Source organism: Cornus florida, unplaced genomic scaffold (assembly GCF_030987335.1).
Source record: "Cornus florida cultivar Cherokee Brave unplaced genomic scaffold, ASM3098733v1 CherokeeBrave_3.0.0_Hap2_Chr03, whole genome shotgun sequence".
In the NCBI taxonomy this organism is placed as follows: domain Eukaryota; kingdom Viridiplantae; phylum Streptophyta; class Magnoliopsida; order Cornales; family Cornaceae; genus Cornus; species Cornus florida.
Genome location: NW_026775573.1, coordinates 48,149,718 through 48,168,169, shown reverse-complemented (window position 1 = coordinate 48,168,169; position 18,452 = coordinate 48,149,718). Strand labels below are relative to the sequence as shown.

At 37.7% G+C, this 18,452-nt stretch overlaps 1 protein-coding gene across 5 annotated transcripts in view; it reads right to left on the bottom strand.

Moving 5' to 3' along the window:
* LOC132300448 (putative disease resistance protein RGA4) overlaps positions 1 to 18,221 on the bottom strand; it is a 36,603-nt gene extending 18,382 nt beyond the window's left edge. For 4 of the 5 annotated variants that reach the window (XM_059797514.1, XM_059797513.1, XM_059797515.1 and 1 more), the window contains exons 1-5: positions 14,172 to 17,877; positions 13,955 to 14,038; positions 13,637 to 13,711; positions 3,826 to 4,055; positions 2,908 to 3,737 (exon numbers count right to left, since the gene is read on the bottom strand). In XM_059797514.1, the coding sequence (XP_059653497.1) occupies positions 14,636 to 15,622 (987 nt within the window). In that variant the 5' untranslated portion in view covers positions 15,623 to 17,877 and the 3' untranslated portion in view covers positions 2,908 to 3,737; positions 3,826 to 4,055; positions 13,637 to 13,711; positions 13,955 to 14,038; positions 14,172 to 14,635. The other variant, XR_009480438.1, reaches the window with a different exon arrangement.
* Positions 18,222 to 18,452: the final 231 nt, after the last annotated feature.

The following is an 18,452-nucleotide window of genomic DNA, read 5'->3' as shown; positions in this document are numbered from 1 at the left end:
TCACCATAAAAATGTATTTCTTTTGTAAAGCATGGTTGTACTGTAATTATGACACTTGATAATAATTTGATGTAAATTTGAGACTATGTAGATGTATGATGTTGAATGGGCCAATGGGGGAAATGAGGTTATATTTTAAGAAATTATAAATGCCTTCCAATTGTATGTTTTGCTTTGAATTCGGAATTAGGTTGCGTATCAGGTTTTGTGCGGGTTGGCTCATAACAAGCCTAGTCTTTTTAGTGTTATTTGCTGCAGATAGCAGCTTCTCAGGGCCTGTCGGCCGGTTGACAAGGACCATCAGCCGGCTGACAGTGCAATTTTTGGTATTCCACTAGGTCGAGTCAGAGTAAATTTTGTTTCGGCCGGCTAATAAGCACAGTCAGCCGACCAAACCCCCCTTGTCAGTCGACCGACGTTAGATGATCGGTCAGCCGACAGTCCTCTTTTCTAAAGTCCCGAGAGTATTCAACTTTGGGGATCGTTTCAGCCGACCGACCCTGTGGATCAGCCGGCTGATTACGCACTTTCAACCAGCTGACGAAGGGCCATCAGCTGATTGACCTTTCCATTAGCTGGCTAACCCTGCCCATTAACTTGTACCTTTGACTTCTCCTTCTAAGTTGTGTTTTAGAAAGACTCTGGATCCTTGAATGATCTGTGTATCCCCAGTGAGCGTAGGAAAGGATGAAATTGCCCTTAGTTGACCTCGGGTTCGGGTAAGGACCCGGTTAAACAGTTCGGGCCCACAGATTCGGGTCGTATAATAGAGGATGTAATCATGTGTGGCTGTGGTCACTGTTCGGTCGAGGTTGCGTTGGGTCACTAGCACAAGGTTACGAGTGACGTAGGATGTGAGATTCTTTGGATTAGGATTTTGAGGTATAGCATGTTACGTGGGGTACTCAAAGACGTACTCCGTTTTTGTATCCTTTCGTCTTTCTCTTGTGAGGTGGGTTGATTTCGGGGACGAAATCCTTTTAAGTTGGGGAGATTGTAATATATCTGTTTTTCACCATTTTCCTTTTTCCGAAATTTTCTGATTTTTAAAAAGGTATTTTTGTCTTTTCTCGTTTTGCGTGCCAGACACCGTCGGGTGTGTTAGGTGTGTCCAATAGTTGGTTGGGGCATTCCATTGAGTTCAAGACTCTTGGAAATGCATCAGTTGCCATTCTGACATTTTTTTATTTTTCAAGCCGGACGGTCCCGGATGGGACCCGCTACCGGAATTGTCGTGTACGGAGATTTTGTTTGGATCCATTTGCATCTCATTTATTTTATTTAATGTGATTTGTGTGGTTATAATGTAGATTGTTTGTATATATATATTTTGTGGTAGAAATAAGAAGTAAAAAGATATTATGAAGTGGTGGAATGTAATTAGTGTGGCCAAGAGGCCATTTTGGCCTCTCATTCGCTCTCCCCGGCTATCTCTCTCTCTCACCCTTTTTCCTTCCATTTTTCTTTTCCTTTTTATCAAGACTTCAACTTTGATTTCTCTCTCAATTTTGAGAAATTGTTGGTGCCGTTTGCGACAAATCGGAGAGCTCGGCGAGATCTACACGTTGATGTAAACAATTCCTTGTTTGGCAACCTTGCAATTTCGAATCTAGGGCTTGAGAATTGGGGTTTTTGCATCTAAGTGAGGTAGGGGTTCCTAATTCACATGTTCTTGTACTTTTGTGAATTATTTCTTCTTAAATTATTGCCTAGCATGCTTAATTTATATAAATTCTTGCAAAAGTTGCTTAGATGTTGTATGTGAAATGTGTAGTTGTGCGTTAATTGACGTCTTAAGATGAAACATGCTTTTATGAAATAGAAATTATGCTTATCAAGCTAGATTAATGTTGAATGAAGGCTTAAAATGTGTATTTTAGAAATTTAATTTGAAAGGCATGTGTGATATTGAATGTTGATTTGAAAGGGCATGAATTTCCTATTGACATGGCATTGAAATATATGAGACATCCATAGTATGGCATTGCATTTCATGGCACGGCATTGTTTATTTTCGATTTGAAGTTGTTGTATTTTCCCCGGCATAGCATGATCCCGTTGTCTTTATTTCTATTCATTGTATGGATCCACGGGGTCACAAGAGGTGTGTCTTAGGCACCACCTACTGAGCAATTTGCTCACCTCTTTATATTAACATTTTTCAGGTCACAGAAAGAAGGTGGCGGATGATAATCCACCACAAGCATAAAGGAATTAGAAGTGTATTTTGCAACCTTTGTATTGAGAGCCATTCATTTGTAGAACTTCATGGCAAGAATGTATTCAAGTTTGTTTAACAAGGCTTTGTAAAATAACTAAGTACTCTTGACTCTATTTTGATGTGAATGGGGCTATTGTAAAGATCTTGCATATTTCTCATTTGAATGGGGAAAGAAATGTTGCATTGTAATTATTCTTGATGTATATGACCATGGAACGTAGTATGTTACTTCTCAATGTGTTTGGGATAGATTTAGATCAGTTTCCAGGGTTCCATTCAAAGCTCTTCTTCATTTTTACACTTGTAGCAATCTAGTATCTGATTCTGAGCTCGAAGGGGCCGACCATTCCAATAGCCTCAGCTACTGTTTGGGTCACAACTGGCCGACCGAAATGGCTACTTCGGTCTACCGGTTCCGCGCGGGGGGGGGGGGGGGGGGGGGGGGGGGGTGTCGTTTCGGCCGACCGGTGCTCTATTCTGGTCGACCAAACTGTAGCAGCTGGTAACTTTTTTTGTTCCTTCCTTGATTCATTTAAACCCCAAGCCTTAGAGAGTTGTTTTAAAGCCTTTTTAAGCATAATTAAGACTTGAGAATGATGTGTTGACCCTAGACATGATGAGTTTGACTGAGCTGACCTCGGGTTCGGGTAAGGACAATCACAGAGCAGGTGGAGGAGTTTTTCTACCTGTTTCTTCATCAGCTGTTTTCCCACCATTGTGTCTGGCATTGTTTCATCTGGTTGTGGTACACTCTCCTGCAACAATTTGTGAAGTAAACAAGTTAAGATACGTCAACGAGTCCTACTAATCTTGTGAATTATGCTTTGAATCTAAGATGAAGTGATGTAGATTCAATCCACAGGATTAAGTCGAGTTGTGGTATTAAATTAATAAAATTTAGAACGATCTTGCAGTCTACAAGCAATCTAGTCCTGCATCTCTAGTGATTGTAAGATCCATGTAATCTTCAACCAATATTTTCTTAATTTTCACCTCATTCAAGGTGTGGTCATACTTAAACTTTTGTCATCAAGTGAATTTCATCATTAAATAACTGATTCTAAAAACTGTCTTTACATCAGTACAAAATATAGGGAAATATAGTGTTTAATGCACCGTCTGAATATCAGAAAACAAGGAAAAGTTGCAGAGAACATATCTATGAAAATTCTGAGGAGCAAAACAGCATTCCTGTTCTTGACTTGCCATACTTTTGAGCAACACAGCATTACGGTAAACTTATATTGTCAAACCACTCAGAATATCCAAATTCTGGCCTGAGAACTAATAAAATCACTCACAAAAACGACACTAGGTTGGTCAATCATTTCCCCCATAAGGGAGGACAACCTGTATTATTAGTTGTAAAGCAAAATTCGAAAAAATCTGCTGAAGGGTAAAGCGTCTTACCAGTAATCTGATAATCCTAGACTTGTAAATGTCTTAAGGTTCACAGCTTATACTCCCACTCTGGATTGAATATCCGTGCTCCACAGAGAAGCCCATTGCTTCATTCCTGCAACATGGGAAGAAAGAAATTAAGTCTTATGCAGGCAGAAAAATGTAAAATAAAATGTATAGTGACCTGAATCAAGTTTTGGAACCTTAATTCTTAGCCTTGATCACGAGTACCAATGAGAACAAATCTCCAGTAACTGCCTAAGATTCTTTCTCCTGACTCATCTTCATCAAACAAAATCTAGTATAGACTACTGATAATAATCCCTAAGCCTTGTCCAATTTTTTTGTGGCTGCTCACGCTTGATGGTTTTTGTAATCACCCTTTTGGCAGATTCCACCCTGTTTCTCTGTAAATTTGCAGAAACTTCATATGCTGAACAAACAAGTAAAAAATTTCTATCAAGTGAGGGAAAAAAAATCCCGCCTTAACGATCAATGTAAATTGTGATTAAGGTACGGATGATCAACAAGTTTTAATGGATTGCCTGTCAAATGGCAAGTACATAATGCTTGAAATTCTTCTATCGAAGTGACATCATATACTTTTGTTAACGCATAATGCCTCTAGGCACAGTCTATGGATCTAGTTTCATCACAATAGGCAAAGTTGCCATAACTTAATGCACATACCATGAAAACTCAAGTAAATATTGTTTTAGGTATAATAAGGCAAAAGTCGATGATTGTGGTGATCCTAAGGAGAAAGAAGTGATTAATATCTCTGAAAAGGCTGCTCCTCAAGTTGATTTACAGCCTTCTATTATTAAGAACAAGAATATCACAGGATTGTTGGCTACTTCTAGAGTGACTAGAAGTGAAGGGGGTGCTTCCCATCCCCCAAATTCTGAATGATTTGTTCTTGGAATGTGAGAGGCTTGAAAAAGCCTAAAAGGCAAAAAGAGGTGACGCAATGGATTAAATCAAATGAAGCTCATTTTGTCTATTACAAGAGACTAGGGTGAGAAGGCCTAAATTTGATTCTATTTCCAGAAAAATTAACAAATCTTGGAATTGGCTTCACAATTATAATTCTCATGACTTAGGCAAGTTATGGATAGGTTGGGATCCAATAATGTTTTCAGTTGCTGTGCTTTCAGAGATGGATCAAAGTATTCTTTTGCAAGTTCATATAATCCAGACTGGAGAGGTATTTTTTGTACTCCAGTGTATGCCTCTAATTATGTTACAGGTAGGAGAAGATTGTGGGATCATTTGATTATGCAAGCTACAATGGTTACTGGTCCTTGGTTTGTTGTTGGTGACTGGAATGCTACTAGATACCACTCTGATAAAAAGGGAGGGCGAACAGTTCCTCAAAGACTCCTTGATAATTTTAATGAAAGCCTTCAGAAAGCAGGTCTGGTGGAATTAACTGCTTCTAATGGAAAGTGGACTTGGTGTAATAGACAGAGAAAAGATAGAAGAATTCTAGCTAAAATTGATAGGGTTTTTACAAATGATGCTTGGCTTCAGCTTTTTACAGGTACAAAAATGTCTCACTTAGCTTCTACTTCTTCTGATCATTATGGGGTCATTATCAACATCTTTAGACAATTTGCTACTGGTCCTAAGCCATTCAAAATGTTAAAAATCTGGTGTTTGCAAGAGGGTATTGTGGAAGTGATTCAAAAAGCTTGGGATGATGAGGTTTCAGGGAATCCAATTCATATATTGGTCAAAAAGTTGAGAAATGTTAAGGCAGCTATAAAGTATTGGAACAAGACTACATTTGGAGATATTGCAAAGAAGGTTTTTCAATCAAAGCAGCATTTGGAAGATATTCAAGTGGACCTCTTAACTTCCCCTACAGATGTCTTATTTGATGAAGAGCAAAAAGCTAGAGACATCTATCACGATGCTTTGTCATCTCAGGAGATTCTATATGCGCAGAAGTCAAGGATTTTATGGTTAAAGGAGAATGATCGATGTTCTGGTTTCTTTTATCATAAGTTGAAACAGCATCAACAATTCAATGCTATTACATCTATTGAAACTGATACTGGACATGTCTCTACTGATCCATCTGTGGTTAGTAAAACTTTTGTGGATTATTATCAGGATATTTACCAAGGTGCAGAGGTTGATGGTCCATTTGATATTCAAACTAGGTATCTGTTATCAGCTGAAGATCAATTGGTTATGCCCCTATAACTAATGAGGAAATTAAAGCTGTTGTTATGAATTTCAAACCTGATAAGGCTCCAGGTCCAGATGGCTTTCCTGCTCTATTTTATCTTTTTGGTCTATTGTGCAGACTGAAGTGTGTGCAGCTGTTCACCACTTTTTTAATTCAGGAAATCTGCCTACAGGGGTGATTAGCTCCTTTCTTACTTTGATTCCCAAAGTAGGTAATGCTGCTAAGCCAAAAGACTATAGGCCTATAGCTCTTTGTAACTTAGTTTACAAAATCATTTCTAAGATTTTGGCTGTTAGACTTTCTCTGGTTTTGCCTAAATTAGTTGGATTGGAACAGAATGCCTTTATAAAAGGTAGAAAAAATCAGGATGCTATTATCATGGGGCATGAAATGGTCAGTGAATTCAAATATAAGCATCCTATTATGGCTCTGAAAGCTGATATCTCCAAAGCCTTTGATTCAGTTTCTTGGAGTTTTCTTTTAAAAACTTTGACAGCTGCTGGTTTTAGTTCCAATTGGATTAAATGGATCTCCAATCTTCTATCATCTACAAGATATTCTGTCCTCCTTAATGGCTCTCCTGCAGGATTTATTCAACCTACAAAGGGGCTGCATCAAGGATGTCCTCTTTCCCCCATTCTTTTCACTATGGTGACTGATCAACTCACTCAATTCATTAACTCTGAAGTTGATAATGGGAGGATTAAATTATTTCATACGGCTTTGAAGGCTGGTTCTACTACATGTCACATTTTCTTTGAAGATGACCTATTGATCACATGTAAAGCTTCCATATCAAATTCTAGATCCTTGCAAGGTTTGCTTAATATCTTTGGTGAGGCCTCTGGCTTGAAGATTAATTATCAAAAGACAAGTGTTATTTTTTCTACGGCTGTTAGAAGAAGAAGAAATATAATTGATTTGCTGTAATGCAAAGAAGAGTTGCTTCCTTTCAAATATTTAGGCATACCTTTGTGTTCCACAGGTCTAAAGAAAGCTCATTGCAATGTGCTTATCGACAAAATTTCAAAAAAGCTCACTGTTTGGAGTAACAATTTACTGTCAGTTGCAGGGAAGGCCGAGTCAATTAAGACTGTTATTACTCCAATTTGTTTATATTGGTGTAGTGTTTTTCCCTTGCCAGTTGTTGTTCTAAATCACATTCAAAAGTTGTGTAGAGACTTTCTGTGGGGCAGCAGAGAGAATATGAAGAAATTGCATCTTATGAGTTGGGATTTAATGTGTCTGTTGAAAAAGAGATATTCGGTTTTAATAATACCAGATTTTAGGGGATATGATAGGCGTGTAAATATAGATAGTCAATGACTAAGATTAGGAAATTCTATTAGTGTACAGCCTGTAGCTTCTATTAGTGTACAGCCTGTAGCTTCTGTTAGTGTACAGCCTGTAGTTTGCTGTTACAGCCTGTAGGCAGCCTGTAGTTTCCTTTTTTTAGCCCCTTGTATTTCCTATTTAACTAAAGCATTGTAAACCATTCAAAGTACGGCAATATACAGATTCTTTTCAATCTTGAAATCGCCTATTTGGTATCAGAGCATCTTACCGATTCTTTTGAAAAAAAACCCCTAGCCGTCTCTTTTTTTTTTTTTTTTTCTCTTCCAAACAACCCTAATCACCATGTTTAATGACATACCTAAGTCCAAGACCAAGACCTTTGAGTCCCAAGTCCAAAACTCTCAAACACACTCGGTCCAGATTACCACAATTCGGCCAGATTACCACAATTCGGCTAAACGGTGAAAACTTCCTTCGCTGATCCCAGTCCGTGCGGATGTACATCCGAGGCAGAGGCAAAATCGGCTACCTAACATGAGAAAAGAAGGAACCAAAACCTGAAGATCCATCCTACTCGACCTGGGATGCAGAGAATTCGATGGTAATGACCTAGTTGGTGAATTCTATGGAGGAGGACATCAGTTCTAATTATATGTGTTACCACACAGCAAAAGAACTCTGGGACAATGTCAACCAGATGTATTCAGACCTGGGAAATCAGTCTCAAGTCTATGAACTAACGCTGAAACTCAGAGAGATCCGTCAAGGAGATAATAGTGTTACAAAATATTTCAACTCTCTGAAACGTTTGTGGCAGGACCTTGATTTATTCAGCGATTATGAGTGGAAATCGCCTGAACATTGCAACCATTACAAAAAGAAGGTGGAAGACAACCGCATCTTCAAGTTTCTCATTGGACTCAATGTCGAGTTTGATGAAGTGAGAGGCAGAATAATTGGATGACAACCCTTGCCTTTAATCGGTGAAGTCTTCTCCGAGGTTCGAAGAGAGGAAAGTCGCAGGCTGGTCATGCTTGGAAAAAAGTTATCAAATGGTGTTGTTGAGACCTCTGCCCTGGTTGCATCTGAAGCAAATATTGGCAGGAAACATAATGAAAAGCCCCGTCTTTGGTGTGACCACTACAACAAGCCTCACCATACTCGTGAAACCTGCTGGAAAATTCATGGTAAACTAGCGAATTGGAAGAGTAAGCAGGAAGGCAGATTCAACCGAGCCCCATCAGCTCATGAAGCTGAGGCACTTCCCTTCAGCAAAGAATAGATGGATCATCTTCTAAAATTGCTGAAATTCAGTTCCTCATCTGGTACTCCTAATGCTTCTCCTACTCAAACAGGTAACAACCCGAAGGCCTTATCTTGTCGTTCAAATTCTAGTGTTACCCCATGGATCATTGATTCAGGGGCTTCTGACCATATGACAAGTTTTTTCCATTTATTTCAAACTTATTCACCCTGTTCTAGCTCTGAAAAAATCAGAATAGCCGATGGTTCTTATTCTTCTATTGCAGGCAAAGGTTTGGTAAAACTTTCAAAAATTATTGATCTTAAGTCTAAATTCATGTCCCTAAGCTTGCTTGTAACCTTTTACCAGTTAGTAAATTGTCCAAAGACTCTAATTGTCGTGTTATCTTTTTTGAATCCTATTGTGAATTTCAGGACTAGAGCTTGGGGAAGACGATTGGCAGTGCTAAGATGATAGATGGTCTCTAATATTTTGAAGATGATATTTCAAGTAATAAAAAGGCTCAAGGTTTGAGTAGTTTTCGTTCTATCCCTGTTAGAGAACAAATAATGCTATGGCATTTTAGACTAGGGCATCCTAGTTTCCCTTATCTTAAAAAATTATTTCCTTCTTTGTTTAAAGGATTGGATTGTTCATCTTTTTATTATGTGAATTGTTTTTTTATCAAAGAGTCATCGTACTACGTATTCTCCCAAACCTTACCAAACATCAAAACCATTTTATTTAATCCATAGTGATGTTTGGGGCCCTTCTAGGATCACAACTCTTTCTGGAAAAAAATGATTTGTGACTTTTATTGATGATCATACACGTTTGTGTTGGGTGTATTTAATGAATGCAAAATCTAAAGTTGAAAAATTATTCAAGGATTTTTATATGATGATTGAAAATCAATTTCAAACAAAAATTCGCATTCTTCATACTGATAACGGCACCGAATACTTTAATGAAGTTTTAGGAAGTTTTTTAACAGAAAAAGGAATTTTTCACCAATCCACTTGTGTTGACACGCCCCAACAAAACGGAATTGCTGAAAGAAAGAATAAACATTTACTTGAAGTTTCTCGTGCCATTATGTTTTCAATGAATGTTCCTAAGTATTTGTGGGGTGAAGCCGTTTTAACAGCAACATATTTGATTAACAGGATGCCTACTCGTGTTCTTAACTATTTTACACGCCTTGAAAGCCTTAAAATATCTTTTCCTGAAACTCGGATTTATTCCAACCTGCCTTTGAAAGTATTTGGGTGCACTGTCTTTGTCCATTTACCTAGTAGACTTCGGTCTAAATTGGATCCTCGGGCTGAAAAATGTGTATTTGTTGGGTATGCCCAGAATAAAAAGAGGTACAAATGCTTCAATCCGAAAACAAAAAAAATATTTATTAGTATGGATGTCTTTTCTCTAGAAAATCATCCTTATTTTCAAAAAACTTTTCTTCAGGGGGAGAAAGAGAGTGAGGAAAATTTTTGGGAGATTTCTACTAATATTCCCTTACCTAAAACTATTGTCTCACACTCTATTACTCCAAACACTGATCTTTTTAAACAGGGAAATGATGTTCTAGAATCTGGAAACCCGGGGCCTCCTAGTCCGAATCTGTCGAGCCTTACTGTATCTCCAATAGGGGGAGAAATCCTACCAACGGTTCCAAAACAACCGAATCCTGAGCTTCTGGTTTATAACAGGAAAAAGACACATCAAAAAAGTAGAGAGCCTACTATTGTACCTGAGCAAGGCCAATCAAAGGTCCCGAGCAATGACTCCCTGAACACTCAAGGTACTCTAAATCCTAACTTGTCTACAGTTGTCTCTACTATTTCTGATCGTACAGAGTCACCTAGCCAAGTTCCTGTAGACCTTGATATCCCTATAGCTGTTAGAAAAGGAATCCGAACCTGTACCCAGCATCCCATTGCCAAATACTTGTCTTATGATAAACTTTCCCATAAACATAGGACCTTTACTTCAAACATTTCTCACTTGTTTGTTCCAAGAAACACTCAGGAAGCACTAGATGATCTGAATTGGAAATTAGCAGTGTTAGAGGAGATGAATGCTCTTAAAAGGAGTGGAACGTGGGAGATAGTTGACTTGCCCAAAGGAAAGAAAACTGTTGGGTGTAAATGGGTTTTCACTATTAAGTGTAAAGCTGATGGTAGTGTGGAAAGGTGCAAGGCAAGACTTGTGGCGAAAGGTTTTACGCAAACGTACGACATTAATTACCAAGAGACGTTTGCTCCTGTAGCAAAAATAAATTCTATCCGAGTTTTATTGTCGTTGGCAATCAATTCTAACTGGCCATTACATCAATTGGACATAAAAAATGCCTTTTTAACTGGAGACTTGGAAGAAGAAGTGTTTACTGGGTTTATGAGCTTGCCACCTGGGTTCGAAGGAAAACACGGTCAGAGCAAAGTCTGTAAACTCAAAAATCCTTGTATGTTTTGAAACAGTCTCCAAGAGCGTGGTTTGAACGCTTTGGAAAGGCTGTGAAGAGTCATGGGTATCATCAAAGTCAGGCAGACTATACCATGTTCTACAAACATGGTGAGGAAGGGAAAATTGCCGTTTTAATTGTGTATGTGGATGATATAATTTTGACAGGTGATGACATTAAAGAGTTGACCAGACTGAAGAAGAAACTTCCTAAAGATTTTGAAGTCAAAGATCTGGGAGCATTAAATACTTCCTTGGAATGGAATTTGCTAGGTCAAGAGAAGGAATTTTCGTGAATCAACGAAAATATGTACTTGATTTGCTTAATGAGACAGTACTACTCGGGTGTAAAGCTGCTGACACTCCAATTGAAGTCAACCTGAAGTTAGAAGCTGCTGAACCCGAGAATATGGTTGATTGTGAAAGATATCAGAGATTGGTGGGAAGACTAATTTACTTATCTCACACACGCCCAGATATAGCATTTGCAGTCAGTATGGTGAGTCAGTTCATGCACTCTCCTGGACAGGAACACTTCGAAGCAGTGTACAGGATTCTAAGGTACTTAAAGGGCTCACTAGGTAAAGGACTTATGTTCAAGAAACAAGGTCATTTACAAGTGGAGGTGTACACAGATGCTGATTGGGCAGGCAGTATAGTTGATAGAGGATCTACCTCAGGATATTGCACCTTCGTTGGAGGAAACTTAGTCATGTGGCGAAGCAAGAAACAAAATGTAGTAGCGAGGAGTAGTGCAGAAGCCGAGTTCAGACCACTTGCCCATGGGATTTGCGAAGCTATATGGTTAAAAAGACTCCTTGAAGATTTGAAGGTTACTGTTTCTCCTCCAATGAGAGTCTACTGTGACAACAAGGCTGCCATTTCAATTGCTCATAATCCAGTCCTCCACGACAGAACCAAACATGTGGAAGTTGACAAACACTTTATCAAGGAAAAGCTTGACTGTGGTATGATTTGCATTCCTTATGTCTCTACTACTGAACAAGCTGCAGACATCCTTACCAAAGGACTACACAAGAGACAGTTTGAAGTTTTAAAAAGTAAGCTAGCTATAGAAGACATGTACAAGCCAGCTTGAGGGGGAGTGTTGAAAAAGAGATATTCGGTTTTAATAATACCAGATTTTAGGGGATATAATAGGCGTGTAAATATAGATAGTCAATGAGTAAGATTAGGAAATTTTGTTAGTGTACAGCCTGTAGCTTCTATTAGTGTACAGCCTATAGCTTCTGTTAGTGTACAGCCTATAGCTTCTGTTAGTGTACAACCTGTAGTTACAGCCTGTAGTTTGCTGTTACAACCTGTAGTCAGCCTGTAGTTTCCTTTTTTTGGCCCCTTGTATTTCCTATTTAACTAAAGCATTGTAAACCATTCAAAGTACGGCAATATACAGATTCTTTTCAATCTTGAAATCGCCTATTGTGTCGACCTAAAAAGGAAGGTAGGCTGGGTATCAGAAAATTGCTTGATTTACAACATACTTCCTAGTGCGTTTTGGCTTGGAATTATTTGCAAAACTCAGACAGAATTTGGGTTCCATGGTTTAAGAACAGGTACTCCTCTACTTCTACTTATTGGAATGCAGTTCCAAAGTTTTCTCATTCAATTCTTTGGAAGAATTTGATTAATTCCAGGGATCTTATGCATCTCAATATTAGTTTTTCTATTGGTACTGGGCATAGTTTTAAGATTTTGATAGACCCTTGGTGTGAAGGCCAAACATTGATTCAGAAATTTGGTCATAGAATTGTTAGAAGGCTGGGGTTTACTTGGGATACTCCTTTGTCTAATCTTTTGGACAATGGTGAATGGAATTTGGAGCTTTTACAAGACATTATGTTTCGGCCAATTAAGGATTATGCACAGACTTTGATTATTCATGCTAGAGCAGATCGTCTTATGTGGGATGGAGGTCCTTTTACTTTCAAATCAGCTTGGGAAAGTTGCAGACTAACTCATCCAGATGTGGATTGGTTTAAATTTTGTTGGGGAAAATCTCGACCTAGATGGTCTGTGTTTGGTGTTTTTCTGTTTCAAGATAGGCTTCGTACAATGGTAAATCTTCAGAGCAGGAAGGTGCAGTTAGCTTCAAGGTGTTCTTTATGTTTACAGGAGTGTGATACCAGAGACCATCTTTTTGTTGAGTGTTTTTATGCAATTAGTTTCTGGAAATGGATTGTGGATATTATGGGCTGGAAATTTGATATTTCTTTATTTTTCACATTCGAAGACTTGCTCTACTGGTTCTCTCAACAGACCAATAAGATGATTTATTCAATTTTTGTGGCTGCATTGTGGAGCATTTGGCAAGAAAGAAACGGCAGGTTGCATGGTCATTTATTTAGACTTCCTCAAGATGCTGCTAGACAAATCTTATTTGAAGTTCTTGATATCTACAATGTTGATTTGCTTTGATTTGAATTTTTTCATTTTAAGAATTGTTCTTTCAATTCTTTTCTGAGGGTATGCCCTCTGTGCGCCTGTAATTATTCTTTTTCCTTTTTTATACAAACACAAATTATGAAAAATATATATATATATTGTTTTAGGTCATTTAGGCCCTACCTTGAATCAATTATCCTTGCACAATTTTTTCCAGCAACCAAGAGAATGACAGTTCATTTTTCATTGTGTTTAATGGAATTTTTTCTTAAATTATTAAGTTGCCATGGTAGGAAAAATGTAAAAAGTTCACAACCTGGTTCATAAAAGTTAAAAAATAAAAAATAAAAAATAAAATAAAAAAGGGAGAGGAAGAGAGAGAGAAGAAAAGGAAAAAGCTAATAAGATTTCTCACCTTTGATATTAAACAAGCACGAACAGGAAGAAGTAGACAGTTAAAAGTAATCCAATTATGTGCTCCTCAAGCTGCCTGAAAACACATGCAGAAATTGAACATTTGACATTTCCTAAGAAGGTGAGAAAAAAAAAAGAAAAAAAAAATGATAACACTAAAGAAAATTTCGAAAGAATCGTCTCCTTTCTATATGTCATTCACGGAAATTCACAAGCTAAAAACATATATATCATATAAAAATAAAGGAAAGTGAGGATTAACAACATATTTCTAGTCAAAAATAAAATCTAAAAAGAAAATACAAGAGAGGACAATTACCAGCTGGGGTAATTTCAATTCCAAGAACAAAATGAGCTATCTTCTTTGTTTCAAGCAATGATTCATCCACCAAGTCCTGTGAACCTGTTCCATTTAAAAAAAAAATTAAATAAATAATCAATTGCAGTTAAATAAATAGAGAGGCAATGAACAAGTAGATAGAAGAATAAGACTGAGTTTTATGGTAATCAAAAACTTCAGACCAAAGAGGATTTACCTTGCATGTCAATGTAATCGTGATATATAAATATTTGGGATATGAACAATTTTTGGCCAATCTTCCCCTGTTTCTTTGTGGCATCTATCATTTAACACGTCAGTACAATATGTAATTTTGAGTTCTTGGAGTGTAGTGAGCCAACGCATCCCTTCGGGCAGTGATGTCAATTTGGGGCAGTAAAAAATGTGAAACTTTTCAGGTGATGTGAGGTTGCCTATCCACTCTGGTAGTGTAACTAGATTGTAAATTCTCCCAAGACTCAGACATTTTAATTTGGGAAGATGAAGAAGCAAAGAAGATGAAGAGGACAACGACATCGTCATCATTAGAAGTTGTTGTACTAGCTTCTTGCTGACGCGATCTAGATGTAGTACTTCAAGACATGGTTGCAGAATTGGGATTGATGCCAGATTAGGGCAATTAGTAATGGATAATGTGGAAAGAGTAGGAAATGATGGGAGCTAATGAGGCAGTGACTTCAAATGTTGTTGGTCTGGTAAGCTTGCAATAGTACTTGTTCTTGTTGCTTCTTCTTCTGCATCGCTCCTCCACCATCCCTTCAGATTAGGCAAGTCCCAGAGTGTGCGTGTCTTCAGCAATGGGAAGAATGTTGGTGTTAGTGTTGGTTCTCTTTTTCTTGCTGCTGCTGCTTCTCCACTCAATAAAGAGAGGGTCTCCACACCACAGCCAGTATTGTTGTCTATGTACTCCATAGAATCCATATCATAAAGCTTAAGATATTGGAGAGAAGGAAGTTGCCCAAACAGTGGAAGATGTTTGCATCTATGCCAGTTCTCTATATCAATATTGACTACATTTGGGATGAATAAATGAATGTCAACCATCATCCAACTTGGGGAACTCACTCCCTGATAATAATATATTTTCAGCTCCTTCAGATTCGGGTGTGGACGTAGGGTTTCCAACAATACCTGATTATCTTCATCCTTATAAAAATATACTTCCAGGATCTTAAGGTATTCTTTTTCCTCCAAGTAGTTTGTTCCATCCATTCTTTCCTCTGCTGTTGTTGCATTTTTTGAACACTGTCGGCTACTTAAGTCCCCAAGTCCAAGTATTCTAATACTTAATCTTCCACGTAGATTGTTTAGGCTTTGCAATTCATTCAACCGACTGCCATTTGAGTCGGTTACAAATCTAGTTAATGTCAAAAGAGAGGTCAACTGGCCCAATCCACACGGCACACCACTCAAATAATGACAGTAGTGAAGCTCAAGATGCCTAAGGCTGACCAATTTTCTTATATCTCTTGGCAATTCTACAAGCCTGTAACAATGATTGAGTTTTAGAGTCTGCAGACTTTGCAACTTGGTTATAGAATTTGGGAGAGTCGAGATATCACTGTCACTGAGATCAAGATACCTTAAATGTTTCAGTTTGCTTATGTAACTTGGCACGGTCTGGATCTTCAACTTGTGGACAACCATCACACGTAACTTTTTAAAACTTAAAACATTTCTTTCAAAAACTGATTCATCTAAAACTTGATCCTTCTTCCAAATAAATGTTCATCACTTGTTAGCTTGGACCAAGTGGGTTGAAATTTCCCGTGATGAATCACAAACACCAAATGACACATGACGAGTTGTTGCTGTAACATTTTCTGCTTTCCTCAAAGTGGAGTTCTCAAGCCTTGCCACCAATTGTGCAAGGTCATGGACTAGATCATGCATTTTGCAACTTATTATATCGCCCCATTCATCTCTTTCAACATCTTGAAAAAGGGACCTTCTTAGTAAATCCATAAAATACAAATCTCCCACATCTTACAAGTGTTGATTTTCATACAATGATTGAATGAGTCCCTCTGCAATCCACAATTGGATTAATGATTGCTTATCAATCTTTTCATCTTTCACATATAAGGAACAAAATGCAAAGCATTTCTTCAGATTTGAAGGAAGATGATCATAACTTAACTTTAATATTGGCAAAATAACATCTTCTACTTGAGCTATTTTTGCCAAATCATTACTTTCGAAAAGCAACCATTCAACATCTGTATCTTTAGAGTATAGTAGGCTTCCTATAGCCCTTATGGCAAGAGGAACTCCCTTACACTTCTGTGCAATCGCTTTCCCAATTGTTAATCGACATGTATTCTCTGACTCTTCCCCATGTTTGAATGCCATTTGCTTAAACAAAGACCACGACTCCTCCTTAGACAAGCCTTTAAAAAGACATGGTGAATTTGCACCCATAACATTTGCAACTAATTCACTACGGGTTGTTACTAATATCTTACTTCCCCTAGAACCACCCATCAACAAAACTCTCAGTTCTAGCCATCTCTCACGATCCTCATTCCACACATCGTCCAACACAAGCAAATATTTCTTTCCAATAATTTCTCTCTTAAGCTTTTCTTGCAACTTATCCATGGAAAGGTTTTCAGGCTTATCGTCTGTTGCAGACTCTATGGTCTTTTCTACAATGAGTTTCACATCAAAAACATCAAATTTACACACCAACATCTTAAGTTCAAAATGTTTAGTGACACCCTCATCATTGTATGCTAATTGTGCAAGTGTGGTCTTTCCTAGTCCCCCAATTCCAACTAATGCAACAACGGACACATTCTCTTGAACGTTACCGTCCAATAAAAGTTCTATAATGGATGTTTTATCAGCATCCTCCCAATAACACTTTCTGCATGAACAGAAGAGTGAGTCTCCTCCCTTTTACCATTCTCAACTCGCATCTCTAAAGGTTGCTCAGTTAGGTGAAATTTTTTCCTATCTTCTGCAATTTCATCTAGTCTCTCCTTAATGGCTTTAATCTCATGAGCCATCTTAAGGCTAAAAGCAAGCTGGTTAGAGCTTGAGAAGAAAACGCCTACCTTCTTTAGCCCTTTATTCTGAGTCTTAACCTGACGCCGAAGAACTTGGGTGGAAAAGTCATCAAACAAGTCATCAGCATCATGAAGTGCATCATTGAGCTTTTCCAACCAGTCTGCAATCTCATGGTTTGTGGATTGCTGCTCCTCTGCATCAACAATGACTGCTCTGATTGTAGAAACCGTGTTTTTGAGTCTGCGAAGCTCATCCTTTACCACCCACACCAGGGCGATCTCTTGGAGAACTGTCGAGCCCAACTTCTTCAGAATTTCAGTCACAGTGTTGTGGAGAATTGTTTCAGCCATTTCTTCTTGATGAGATAGATGGTTTACAGATTGTTTGTGGAGCTATTGAACAAGGATAGTCAATAGTACAATTCACAAGGAGAGAATTGCCCAGCAAAACACCATGTGCATCTCTCTAAACAATTCTCAAAAAGAAAATTGGCCAGCAAAACACCATGTGCACCTCTCCAAATTAGGCGTAAACTCCGCCATTGAATTGATGATGATATTAATTTAATACTCGAAACTAATTAGGCGAGTGATTGACTATAATATTCATGATCTAGTTGTTTATTCATCTAAACACAATACATTGTTTTTGTGTCTCAAATTTCAACTCATATAAATAATGCTATACAATCAAATGTAGAATTATATATATATATATATATATATATATATATATATCAGTTCAATGTAATCTGAAACAAATACACAGAAACGTGTACTCATGAATAAATATATGTGTGTGTGCGTTGTGTGTGTGTGTGTGAAAATTCAAGATTGTACTTTGAAATGGAAGAGAGGGGTTTTGAATGGGGGATTAGGGTTTTGGGTTTTGGGTTTTGTTGGATACCATTTTGGAGGCAGAGAAGAGGCAACGATCGCTGAGCTGACGGAATACAGTTCGAAGCTCATTCCTGCAACTCTCCCTCGCGCCCATCCAACTCTCTCTCAACCGCAGTTAGTACTACTCCGTAAGACAGATGATTTATCTTTCGAAAAAAAAAAAAAGACACAGATGATTTGCGTGGTAAATTGCTGAAAAAATAAAATAAAAAATACTGTAGTAGAATTGGGCATTGGGTAACTTTTTGAAATACAAGGGGGTTAGTTTATCAATCAATTTTTTTGTAAGTGAAAAAGTTTTCCTAAGAACATTATGGAAGTTCTTTTCAGGACGAAATTAAAAATATATATATATATTTTTTTATTTTTTATCATTAGCATATTTAGTTCTTGAATGACAATAGAAAGATAAATTCATTAATATGGACACTAGAAAGACCATAAATTTGCTTATCTTTTACAAATATGAATCTGATATTTTTAATTATTCATATGCCATAATCTAGTCACCCCACTTATTCTTTAGAAAAGATTTTTTTTTTTTTTTTAAGTAAAATATATATATT